This window comes from Protobothrops mucrosquamatus, unplaced genomic scaffold (genome assembly GCF_001527695.2).
Source record: "Protobothrops mucrosquamatus isolate PMUCROS unplaced genomic scaffold, P.Mucros_1.0 scaffold2327, whole genome shotgun sequence".
Classification (NCBI taxonomy): Eukaryota; Metazoa; Chordata; class Lepidosauria; order Squamata; family Viperidae; genus Protobothrops; species Protobothrops mucrosquamatus.
The window spans coordinates 199978-212477 of record NW_015388410.1 but is presented as its reverse complement, the minus strand read 5'-3'; the positions used below and the strand labels follow the sequence as shown (position 1 = coordinate 212477).

The following is a 12500-nucleotide window of genomic DNA, read 5'->3' as shown; positions in this document are numbered from 1 at the left end:
ATTTCTTCCTCATTTTGCATAATTTTCTCCCTTTGGGATTGTCACCTCTAGAGCAGGCACTGACTGGTGTACACTGTAAAATATTTTTTGGAAAGATTTTGGCTGAAAGAGCATACTTCTTTCATATAGTGTTCCTTTGAATAAATGTACATTATTTCATATTCATTTCTCAGAGATTATTTTTTTTCTGGTTAGCTGCTCTCTCTTGTTAAGATTTGGCTTCAGCAAAATAATGTAGCATTTTTTGGGGGGGGGGGAATGCAACCCACTATCCCTAAACTGGACACCAAAATGGGAAAGTCTTCCACAGACACTTTGTACCTTTTCCTTGGTGCTCAGGTAAGTTGGAGTGAAAGGCATCCAAACACTGCAAAACAGCAACACGCTGAAGTAATAAACATGGCTTCATTAAAACTAGTGGGTTTGATTTTCTGCTCAATTTAATGGTGGTGTTGACCAACCTATCCCCTCCTTCGTAATCTAGCCATCCACTTTTGGAAGTTCCCCCCCAAAAAGAAAAAAAAAAGAAAAAAGGGATTTTGCATAAAAATCCCTGGAGTCATCTTACAGACACAAGAACTCAGAATCCAAAATCAAAAAAAGTAGGCAAAATTTAACAGGGCTTTAATGGCGTTTAAATCAACATCCATCAGAGAAGGTTGACTGTGCATTTATTATCATCGTCCTTATAATGAGCACATGTATTTATTTTTAAATTCAGCGGTATCCTCTACCCTGCACAGTAACACAAGCAGACACACAGAGAATCCCTTCTGTAAGCTCTTTGCAAGATACATTTCTGCTTAAAAAAAAGGAGACAAACTCCTTCTCCATGAATTCCTGCTTTCAGGGAATGACAGAAAAAGAAAACTTACAATTTTGCAAAGTCTGAAGGACAGTTCCTTTTGTTCACCTGCTTCAGGTCCAGAGAAGTTTTTTAACCTCATCTGTATTTTTTTCCCCTCTTGCCATATATAACCCTCTCTCGCTCTATTTTTTTTTTTGCATCAAGGCAAAGTCTTTTAATGTTGCTTTGTAACAGCCACTTGTTGACCCCGTAGAGAATGCAACTGATGACGTCAATGCGGTGGGGAGGGGGGGATAATTGGGTTATGCACAATCTTTCCAAGACATTTTCAGTTTTAGTAGAAAGGACACCAAGCTTTTTCCTTTGACAGGCAAGGGTGAAGTGAATGGAAAGGCCTGAAATATAAAATAAAAATTTAGTTTTATTCTATAGCTAGAATGCCAGATGGCCTGATGAATAAATCTGTGTTCCTTCATTTCCCAGCCAGAAACTGTTTTCCAAGTATTTTAGAAGTTTCTCAATTTTAGCAACTCAAAGATGGGTGGACTTCCACTCCTAGAATTTCCCAGCTAGCCTGCTGGCTGGGGAATTCTGGGAGTTGAAGTCTACCCATCTTTGAGTTGCTAAAATTGAGAAACATCATTTTTGGATCTATCACCCTCAAAATTATTTTTCTGATACTATGCTTTATTGTCCATGCTGCTCACGGCAGTCCTGCATTAGAGGAAATCACACAATATGCGAAACCTAAAACCACGATGGTGGCTTGTTTGATTGTGTTTGTCACCATTTTAGGGGTAGTGGTGCATTTGAAATTGTGGCTTTTTGATGTCACACACTACCTGGAGTCACGGTGTGTGAGTTGGGAAGCCATAATAATTTGTTTCATAAATAAATAAATGAAGACCAGATGCACAGAATAAAACACAGCATCTGATAGCTAAACAAATAAATCTGTTTGTCGGTTAATCTGCCTCTCTCTTTCTAGCTATGTCTTATCCACTTGAACACCATTGGCATTGACCAATTCGCTATTAGTCAATTGCAAAAGGCGGCCTTACTAGGAACTGCTTCCATCCTGCGACGATATCTGTAATACCATCAAACATCCACATCTGCCTATCCCAGGTCCTTGGGATAGGTCCTTGCCAAATCCAGTCTGAACATCTGGCTGACTGCGATGATCCATAATAATAATAATGTTTGAAGGGATCTTGGAGGTCATCTAGTCCAACCCCTTGCTCGAGCAGGAAACCCCTTGCTCAGGCAGAAAACTTAACAATTCATTTAGCAATCCTTCAAAGTTATAGTGGTGCTGAAAAAAAGTGATTTATGACCAGTTCTCACACTTACGACTGTTGCTACATCCCCGTGGTTGAGATCCGGATGCTCAACAACCAGTTCACACTCATGAGAAAGTTACAGCGTCTGACAATCGCACGATCACAAGCAAAGTCAGTGGGGGAAGCCAGCAGGAAAGGTCACGAGTCACGATGACGTGCTGCCTTGCTTAACCAAAAAGCATCAAAAAAGGTCATAAAAATCGGGTGTGGTCACATGATGCCTCACTTAATGACAGCGCCACTTAATGACGAACGTTCCTATCCTAATTGTGGTGAAGTCCTAAGGCTACCTGTCGTTTGAGGTCGTGTTGAGAAATGTCTCAACTCACCACTAGAGGGCAGGAAAGGATCACAAAATCTGGCTTCTCAAAGCCAGAAAGAAAATTTACAAGGGCCGGAAGAGAAAAGGAGGAGGAGGACGGGGATTGGGGGGGTGAAAGAGAGGAACAAGGAATAACAGGAGTGTGTTGTCACAGGGTGTGGATGGAGGGTGGGGGAGTATTTGTTTTATTTATTTATTTTTATTTTCTATATTATATTCTTGTTGCTTGCAAGCTGCCTAGAGTCTCTGTGAGCCAGTAGGGGAGCCATATAAATTTCCTAAATAAATAAATAAGCAAATTTGCAAGACACAATGACACACCCATTAGCCAGTTTTATTCTGGGCCCCTGCAATTTTGTAGATCTGGCTTCTGCCAGTTGGTTTACGGGTTCCTATAACGTTCAGAGCAATCACAGTTCAAGAAAGACGTGCAAATGAAGGACATCCATCAAACTTTATTGTATGCTTATTTATTTAGGAGCAATCCCTCTCCCTCTCAGCCCAACCCACCTCACAGGGTTCTTGTTGTGGGGAAAATAGAAGGAAGAAGGAGTATGGGGGAAAGAAAAAAGGAAGTAAAGAAAGAGAGACAAAAGAAAGAAAGAAAGAAAGAAAGAAAGAAAAAAAGAAAGAAAGAAAGAAAGAAAGAAAGAAAAGAAAGAAGCAAAGAAGAAAAGAAAGAAAGAAGAAGAAGGAAGGAAGGAAAGAAAAAAGAAAGAAAGAAAGAAAGAAAGAGAAAGAAAGAGAGAGAGAAAGAAAGAAAGAAAGAAAGAAAGAAGAAGAAAGGAAGGAAAGAAAGAAAAAAGAGAGAAAGAAAGAAAGAGAGAAAGAAAGAAAGAAAGAGAGAAAGAAAGAAAGAAAGAAAGAAAGAGAAGAAGAAGGAAGGAAGGAAGGAAAGAAAGAGAAAGAAAGAAAGATGATCAGGGGATTGAAGGCTAAAACATATAAAGATTTGGGTATTTCTAGTTTGAGGGGAGACATGATAGCAGTGTTCCAATATCTCAGGGGTTGCCTGAGATATTGGAACAAAGAAGAGGGAGTCAAACTATTCTCCAAAGCACCTGAAGGCACGACAAGAAGCAATGAGAGAGAGAGAGAGAGGAAGGAAGGAAGGAAGGAAGAAAGAAAGAAAGAAAGAAAGAAAGAAAGCAAGCATCAGTGAGGTCACCAGCAATCAAAAGCAAGTAATGGAGGTTTTTTGTTTAATTCAAGTTCCTCACCCTGAGCCTTGAATTCTGATAGAAATATGTTATATGCCAGTTCCAAAAGCCATACTAGAACGCCCAGCATTATTTTGATTTCAAAGCAAACCGGGCCCATGAGAAGACTACCTCCAGTTGATGACAGGGGCGTGTGGAGGGGAGAAACCCCTCTGAATTTCTCCTCCCATTTGCTTGTCTCGCAGCCCTGATCAAATGGATCCTTTCTTGAAGTCTTAGGTGTGATTGTGAGTCCTCATCATTTCAGGGAAATTGCTTTCCTCCACAAGGATGTTCTTCACTCTCCTCTTCCTCTTGGGTCAGTCAACTGTGGAATGCTTAGGAAAGAAGGTTTAATGATGAGCAGAACCAACAACAGCATGTAGTTCTGGGACAGCTGTCAAATTGTTTTGATGAGTGCAAGGATTTTTACACAGTTTTATGGCATTTCGTAATTTGGAGGCTTGCTTTGTATGCTTCTGTTATTAGATTTGTTTAGCTTGTTTCGCAGAGGCTAGCAGTGGGTCTAAAATACTGGCTTCCTTGGGTTTTAATCCTGTCAAACAAATGTGTTTGATTTCACCCTGTTATCTACAGTTTGTCTATTAGATTTAGCACAGCACTTTTAATAAACAGGCAGGCTTTAGGCAATATTTCTGCTTTTCACAATAGCCAGGGGTTTCATGAGTGAAACATTATTTCTGTATTTTTTTCCCCGAGCTTTATTCTTGTGATTTGGGGGGCATAGTAAAAAGGATTGAGAGAGTGCATTCTTATCACAATAATAACAAAATAAGAGAGTTAGAAGGGACCTTGGGGTCAGTCCTTTATTCTCACCCTGACCTACCTCACAGGATTATTTTTTTCAGTTGGGGGAAAGTCAGAAATAGATCTTGTAGCATGCCCGTCTCAAATTTACACAAAATGACGCTGAGGAGGCTGAAAAAATAAAAATATTGATCTTCTCTTTACCCACAGAAGTTCTCCATCTTGTCTCCAGCCAAGTGTTCCAATCCGAGCAACTGATCCTCATGGAAAAAGATGAGATTGTCTTAAAGTGCACTCACAACATCACTGTCATTAACAACATGTATTGGTACAAACAAACTGGCAGAGTCCTCACATTTCTGGGGGCCAACTATAATGGAAAATTGGATCTTCCTGGCGGATTTACGATGGACGTGGACCAAAAATCCCGCTCGAGCAAACTTACAAGAGACGTAGCAAGGCTGAAAGATGCTGGTGTGTACTTCTGTGCTGTGAGAGACACAGCAGCAGGAAGCAAGCTGGCCTCAGTTCAAAAATGATCTTTAGAACAAAAGAAAGATTACAGCTTGCCTGCAATCTCACCAGGGTGGTGAAAAGTTGGGGTGGCAATGAGAATTTCTGTGGAGATCTCTGTGGTGTTTCCCCCTCCCATCGTCGGTTGTGGATTTGTGTAGGTGCCAAGCCTCTCTAGAGTGTGATGCTCAGGATAAACACATCACTAAAGGGTTTTATGCTAGTGGAGGATGAATTTTGAGACTGGATGAGTGGGGTGTAGAGTTATTTTGAGAGAAGGAGAAACAGTTTAGTTTAGGGCAGTGTTTCTCAACTGTGGCAACTTTAGGTTGCATGGATTTCAGCTCTTGAAATCCTCCAGCCAGCATGCGTGGACTTTAACTTCAGAATTCTCCAGCTGTTTTGTATGAACTTCAACTCCCAGAATTTCCTTCCTTCCTTCCTTCCTTCCTTCCTTCCTTCCTTCCTTCCTTCCTTCCTTCCTTCCTTCCTTCTTTCCTCCCTCCCTCCCTCCCTCCCTTCTTTCTCTCTCCCTCTCCTTCTCCCCGTCTTTCTTTCTTTCTTTCTTTCTTTCTTTCTTTCTTTCTTTCTTTCTTTCTTTCTTTCTTTCTTTCTTTCTTTCTTTCTTTCTTTCTTTCTTTCTTTCTTTCTTTCTTTCTTTCTTTCTGCAGCTTCCAATATCCATTTTTTAAAATCGTCCTTTGTTTCTTTTGAAGTCTGGAAAAAGATGGCTGCATTTTATATTCTAAAGACGTCCATCTTCATCTCTGACATCACTGCTCCATGAACTGGTCATCAGATTTTCAGGAACCTGGAATCTTGTTTTCAGTTTACTGTCTCCCACTGATAAAAAAAAAACTCTGATGCCTGGGGTGAATCTCTGCCTGGAGAACACTGCTATCCTATTCAGAAGATGGCCTGGTTGATTATAAGTGGTGCTAGGGCTTCTATGTAACACGGTAAGTATGCCACAAGTGGAATGGAAGGAATATCTCTAAAGAGCACAAGACCTCCATCGTTAGCTAAGCCTCCCAGGGGGTTAGATTTCTCTTCCAAACAACTGATGCAACATTGATAGGTTTGCTCATGAGATAAGATGGCTGGGATTTCTCCAGGTTCCCTGTAGAGAGATATAGAAGCTATATGGAGCGTTGCACAAGCCAGATGTTCATGAAGCTTTTTAAAGCTGGAAAGCATATCTCCAGCGAAGCTGCATTGCTCTAAGGTCAATGCAGATTCTTTTTATGGAAATATATGAAATCCTAAGTCCTGTCTGATCAAAAAATATCGGCTTGCAGTTCGTAAGCATAGAACATACTTTCAGGGAATGGAATCAAACAAAGAAAATTAGTCATCATGTATTAACTTCATTTCTTTGCTCCATGCAAGGTAAGAACCAGCTTTTTGTATTTTTCTTTTATTTTTAGCGTTTTTCTTTTTTTGTCAAGGCTTCCTTATGAGAAGGGCTTTATTTTTCTGCTACTGTTTATAAAGTTTCTCTCTGTCTCTGTCTCTCTGTCTCTCTGTCTCTCTGTCTCTCTGTCTCTGTCTGTCTGTCTGTCTGTCTCTCTGTCTGTCTGTCTGTCTCTCTGTCTCTGTCTGTCTGTCTGTCTGTCTGTCTGTCTGTCTGTCTGTCTCTCTCTCTCTCTCTCTCTCTCTCTCTCTCTCTCTCTCGTCTCTCTCTCGTCTCTCTGTTTGCTGTGTTTGTGTATTGAAATTTTTCTCAGGTCTAGAAACTAATTTTTGGATGTAGAAAAGTAGAAAATTGATGGCAGGAAAAAACCCATTGGGCATCGAATCTGCCCTTTGAGTTTATTTTTTTATTTTTATATTTTTTGTCAGATGATGGACATGTGTTTATCCCAAAGCGTGTTCAAACTCAGTTACCGATGACTGACCCACTAACTCTGCTGGAAGTTAGTTCCAAGCTTCCATCACTCTTTCTGTGAAGTAATGCTTTCTAACATTACTTTTGATCTTCCCTCCTGTCAATTTGAAGTTATGTCCCGGTGTTTTTGATTTTTGCTTCATATTGAAACTACTGGATGTGTCCCATTCCCCAGGGTGGTTGTGATGAACTAAAAATGTAAGGAGATCTTTTATCTGGGCTGCAGAAAAGAATGAGAGAAGTCCAATAAAGAAACTAATCAAGGAGAGAAGCAGCCTAGAACTAAGGAGAAACTTCCTGACAGTTAGAACAATTAACCAGTGGAACAACCTGCCTCCAGAAGTGGTGAATGCGCCAACACTGGAAGTTTTTAAGAAGAGACTGGACAGCCATTTGTCCAAAATGGTGTAGGGTTTCCTGCCTGAGCAGGGGGTTGGACTCGATGACCTCCAAGGTCCCTTCCAACTTTATTATTATTATTAAGAAAGAAATAAAAAGAGCCAGAAGGAGAGAAATTGTCTTTTCTTCTGTTACCAGTGATCCTAGTTCAACAGGGGTCTCCCTTGAAAGTATCTTGATAACAACAAAGATCTAGGCTCCAGAAGTTAAGAAAGTTTCTGGAAAGAAAGAGATAGTGAAGGAGCCTAAGAATGGAAGCATCCAGGAAACAACAGTTTAGCAAAAGAGACTTCCATCTCCCTCATCATTAAGCCATTAAAGATGTCTATGGAGATTATGAATTGGATTAGTTATGATTATCCTAAAAGTGTGTTTTCCAAAAGGCAACTGGACTTTCAACTGGAAAGACCAGCTGCCTTTTAGAAAAAGCAGTTTGGGACAAATCAGTAAGAAATTCTCTGAAGTGAAATGTGATTTGGAAGACAAAAGTAAAAAAAAAAGATTGAATATTCTTTGTGTTTTCTTATCTTTACAGGAAGGGGGCTAAATATAATGCCCAACCATACAGTCATTCTGGAATTCATCCTCCTGGGGATTCCCCACACTGAAGGCCTGCAGAACATCCTGTTTGTGGTCTTCTTGTCCTTCTACCTTCTCACTTTAACTGGCAACCTACTCATCCTCACAGCTGTCATTTCGGATGCCCGCCTCCATACCCCCATGTACTGGTTCCTCTGCAATCTCTCTGTGGTTGATCTTGGCTTCTCCTCAATCAGCACCCCAAAATTCTTGGCCAACCTTTGGGCAGGGAGCCACACCATCTCTCTGGGTGGCTGCATGTGCCAGGTGTTCTTCTACCATTTCTTAGGAAGCACCGAATGCCTCCTCTACACCGTCATGGCGTATGATCGCTACGCGGCCATCTGTCACCCACTGCAGTACTCCATCATCATGAATCGGAAGGTTTGTGCCCTCCTGGCAGCTGGCACCTGGTTCACCAGCTCCTTCCATGCCACTATCTTGACCAGTTTGACCTTCACGCTACCCTACTGCCGGTCTAACGAGGTAGACTATTTCCTGTGTGACATTTTCCCTGTGGTCAAGTTGGCTTGTGCAGACACCTACATCATTGAAACAGTGAGCTTCACCAACATTGGGATGGTGCCCATGGCTTGTTTCTTCCTTATCCTCACCTCCTATGTTAGGATTTCCATTTCCATACTGAAAATGCAGTCAGCGGAAAGCCGGAGGAAGGCAGCCTCCACTTGTGCATCGCACCTGATGGTGGTTTGTTTCTTCTTTGGACCTTGTGCTCTTCTCTACACCCAGCCTTCTCTCAGTGACATTCTAGCCACCCCCATCCAAATTTTCTGTAACGTTGTCACGCCAATGTTGAATCCTCTTATTTACACTCTGCGGAACAAGGAAGTTCAGGCAGCATTCAGAAGGCTGAAAGGTGGACCAAGTTTTTTCTCTTGAAGAAGGGAAGGGAAGATAACTCGAAAGAATCCACCAGCTTCATATTTGTGGAGTTCTTGGTGCTCTCTGAACTTGGTTGTTTTTTTTTGCAGGCATTTCATTACCAAACTAATCTCATCAATGCTAGGAGGGGTTTTCTTTTTTTTTGTATACTAGCGGCTTGCTCTGTCAGTGTTGTTAATCTTAGGTTGTTATTTAATGTTAGTTTGTTTGTCTGAATTGATTGTTCCTTGATTTAGTTCTTGATTGTTGTCTTAGTCTTAATCTTGATGTTAATCTCTGCTCATCTGGGTGTTGATTGTTGCTGAGGAAATGGCTTTTTTGATTGTCTCTTTGGATGGTATGTAAACATTGTTTATCTTTGTGTGCTGGTTGATGACTGATTTGTTTGAATCCTAGGCTTCCAGGAAATCTCTATCATTTTTGGACTTGGCTTGGTCTAGAATGCTCACCATTTCCCAGCCAAGTGTTTTCTTCTCTTGAAGAAGTCAAGACAACTAGAAAGAGTCCACCAACTTCACAATTGTAATTCATGATGGCATGTTCAGGGCACAATGTGATCCCAGTCCAAACGTAGAACACTTAGCTCTTAGAGGTGAGCAGTTATAAGATTAATGTATAAAGCACTTTTATTTATTTACTTAAGACAATTTATATGGCAGCCCAACTCACTCTCAGTGACTCTGGGTGGCTTACAAGGATAAAAACCCTATACAAAAAGCAATAACATCTCCCTGGCAACAACAACCAGACAATCCACTTTATGGACTCCATATCTGTAAGGACCCACCTCAGCTAACCACCCAAGAAAGCAGAACTCTTGAAACAGGCATTGTCTCAAAAGGAACTTTTATTAGGGGTTAGTGACAGTAGGGAAGTCAAGGCAAGATCTGGGGGAAATTCCGCTTAAACAGTATAGTTAAACTAGCAATGTTCTTCCTCCCACCAAAGTCATAGTGTCCATTTGAAAACCAGCCAAAATGCAGGTAGTATGATGTTTGGGTAACTGGCACAGTTGGTGTGCATCTCAAGGTCTTCTTCAGTTTCATTTCTCTGTAGCTGTCTCCCTGATAAGGGAGACACAATCATTTCTCAAGTGGATAGGGGCGGAAGAGGAAAAGCAGAAAGCAGAAGTTATCCCAAGAGAAAGCAAATTCCCTCCCTCCAGCAGAATGGCAGGCCCCAAACAAGAGCACATATGCAGGGAAAACAATAAGGACTTGGGGGCCTGACATATGGCCCCCCTAGAAGAAAGGGAATTCCACCTAGAAAACAGAAAAGGGAAGGGAAAAGAAACAATACAGACATATCAATCAGGTTTATCAGGATATTTAGCATGGAAACGCTTGAGAAGTCTAGGGGCTCTAACATGTTTCTTGTACACCCACTCATTCTGGGCAGAAGGGAGATCCTTCCAGGCCACTAGGTACTGTGCCACCCCATGATGTTTTCAAGAATCCAAAATATCTTTAATTTCAAAGTGTTGTTCACCCTCAGCCATGATAGGCCTGGACACCTGAGGTGCAGGAGGCCTAAGGTTAGAGGTAACCTCCGTTTTTAGTAAGCTGCAGTGGAAAACAGGGTGGATTTTCCATAGGTTTTTTTGGCAAGTCCAATTCAACCGTCATAGGGTTGATGATGCGCTTGAAAGGGAAAGGTCCTACAAATTTAGGGCCTAATTTCTTTGAAGGTTGTAAAGATTGCAAATACTTAGTGGAGAGGTATACCCTGTCCCCAACTTTATATGGTTTTTGTTCCACCCTCTGTTTATCGGCTTGAGTTTTATAGGCCTCCCTGGCTTCATCCAAAGCTTTCCTGACTGCCGGCCAGGTATTCTGTAACTGTTTAATCCATTCCTGCAAGGAGGGAATTTCAGGTTCCTTGGTAGAGAGTTCAGGCATGGCTATGAAAGTCTGACTACTAGCTACTTGAAATGGAGTGAACCCTGTACTGGAATGCACAGCATTATTATAAGCAACTTCAGCAAACGGTAACAGGCCAGACCAATTGTCCTGCTGATAATTAATAAAACATACCAGGTATTGTTCTAGAACTGAGTTCAGTCTCTCTGTCCCCCCATTTGTTTGAGATGATGGGAGATGACAGCCCTTGACTAGAACCTATCAAGTCTAGAAAAGCTTTCCATAACTTAGAAGTGAATTGAACCCCTCTGTCTGAAATTACCCATTGTGAGGCTCCGTGAAATCAATATATGTTTTGCACAAAGAGTTTAGCTAAAGTCTTAGCAGTTGGGATCTTAGGGCATGGAATGAAATGAACTTGTCTAGAGAACAAATCCATTACGACTCAAATTACAGTGTTTCCAGCACTTTCAGAAAGTTCCACAATAAAATCCATAGAGATCTCTCTCCAGGGTGCTGATGGACTTGCTACTGGTTGAAGCAGTCCTGGAGGGGCAGCTGGTTACATAGCTTTCTATGTCCTTTTTTAAAGAGTCCACCAAAATTGCCTCTTAAGGAGATGTAAAGTTTTTACAAATCCAAAATGTCTAGCAGTTTTCGAGTCAAGCTATGCTTGCATTACTTTAAGTCTTAGGGCTGCTGGGATATAAAGTTTCTCTCCAATCCAGGCTAATCCATCTTTTAACACACACAGGTTATTATGGTTCTGAAACCACTTATCGGTTTCTAACACAGTTTTAAAGTCCTGCAACAAAGTTTTCCTGATAGGAGCCACAGGTCTTGACTGAGCCCTGGTGGTTCCAGGGGCAACTAATAGACAAGGATGTAAAAATGGTTTAGTTACTTCTGCTTTCTTGCTGTTATATTGTGGTAGTCTGGACAATGCATCTACTAAAAAATTCTTTCCCCCAGGGAGGTAATGGATAGTGAAATCAAAGTGATGAAAGTGTTGGAACCACCTTGCTTATTTGGGTGAGAGTTTCCTGGGAGTTTTCATCGCTTTAAGATTCTCCATACTTGAAACGGTATTTTACTCCCTTCCAGGAAATGCCTCCAAGTGAGAAAGGCCCATCATACAGCATAGGCCTCCTTCTCCCAAGCTGCCCACCTCTGCTCAGTCTCTGATAATTTCCAAGATGTGTAAGCACAAGGTTGCAATTGTCCCTCTTTATTTCTCTGTAATAAAACTGCTCCTACAGCCACATCGCTGGCCTCAGCTTGAATTATAAATGGCTGTTCTGGGTCCAGATGTTTCAAAACCGGCTCCACAGAAAAAAGTCTCTTAAGTGAGAGGGACCTTGGAGTCCTAGTGGACAATCACTTAAATATGAACCAGCAGTGTGCTGCAGCTGCCAAAAAGGCCAACACAGTGCTGGGCTGCATTAACAGAGGGACAGAATCAAGATCACGCGAAGTATTAATACCATTTTACAATGGCTTGGTAAGGACACACTTGGAATACTGCATCCAGTTTTGGTCACCATGATGTAAAAAAGATGTTGAGACTCTAGAAAGAGTACAGAGAAGAGCAACAAAGATGATTAGGGGACTGGAGGCCAAAGCATATAAGGAAAGGCTTCTGGAATTGGGTATGTCTAGTTTAATGAAGAGAAGGACGATGGGGGGACATGATAGCAGTATTCCAATATCTCAGGGGCTACCACAAAGAAGAGGGAGTCAAGCTATTTTCCAAGGCGCCTGAAGGCAGGACAAGAAGCAACGGATGGAAACTAATCAAGGAGAGAAGCAACCTAGAACTAAGGAGAAACTTCCTGACAGTTAGAACAATTAATCAGTGGAACAACCTGCCTCCAGAAGCGGTGAATGCTCCAACACTGGAAGTTTTTAAGAAGAGACTG

At 41.5% G+C, this 12500-nt stretch overlaps 1 protein-coding gene across 1 annotated transcript; it reads left to right on the top strand.

The window, feature by feature from the left end:
* The first annotated feature begins 7792 nt into the window (after positions 1-7792).
* Positions 7793-8719, top strand: LOC107295384 (olfactory receptor 958-like). Its single transcript, XM_015824699.1, has one exon. The coding sequence runs from the start codon at positions 7793-7795 to the stop codon at positions 8717-8719; it is 927 nt and encodes a 308-aa protein (XP_015680185.1).
* The last annotated feature ends 3781 nt before the right edge of the window (positions 8720-12500 follow it).

Bases quoted from the DNA above. Each gene is read 5' to 3' on its own strand.
- LOC107295384 (XM_015824699.1), top strand. From the start codon at position 7,793: ATGCCCAACCATACAGTCATTCTGGAATTCATCCTCCTGGGGATTCCC.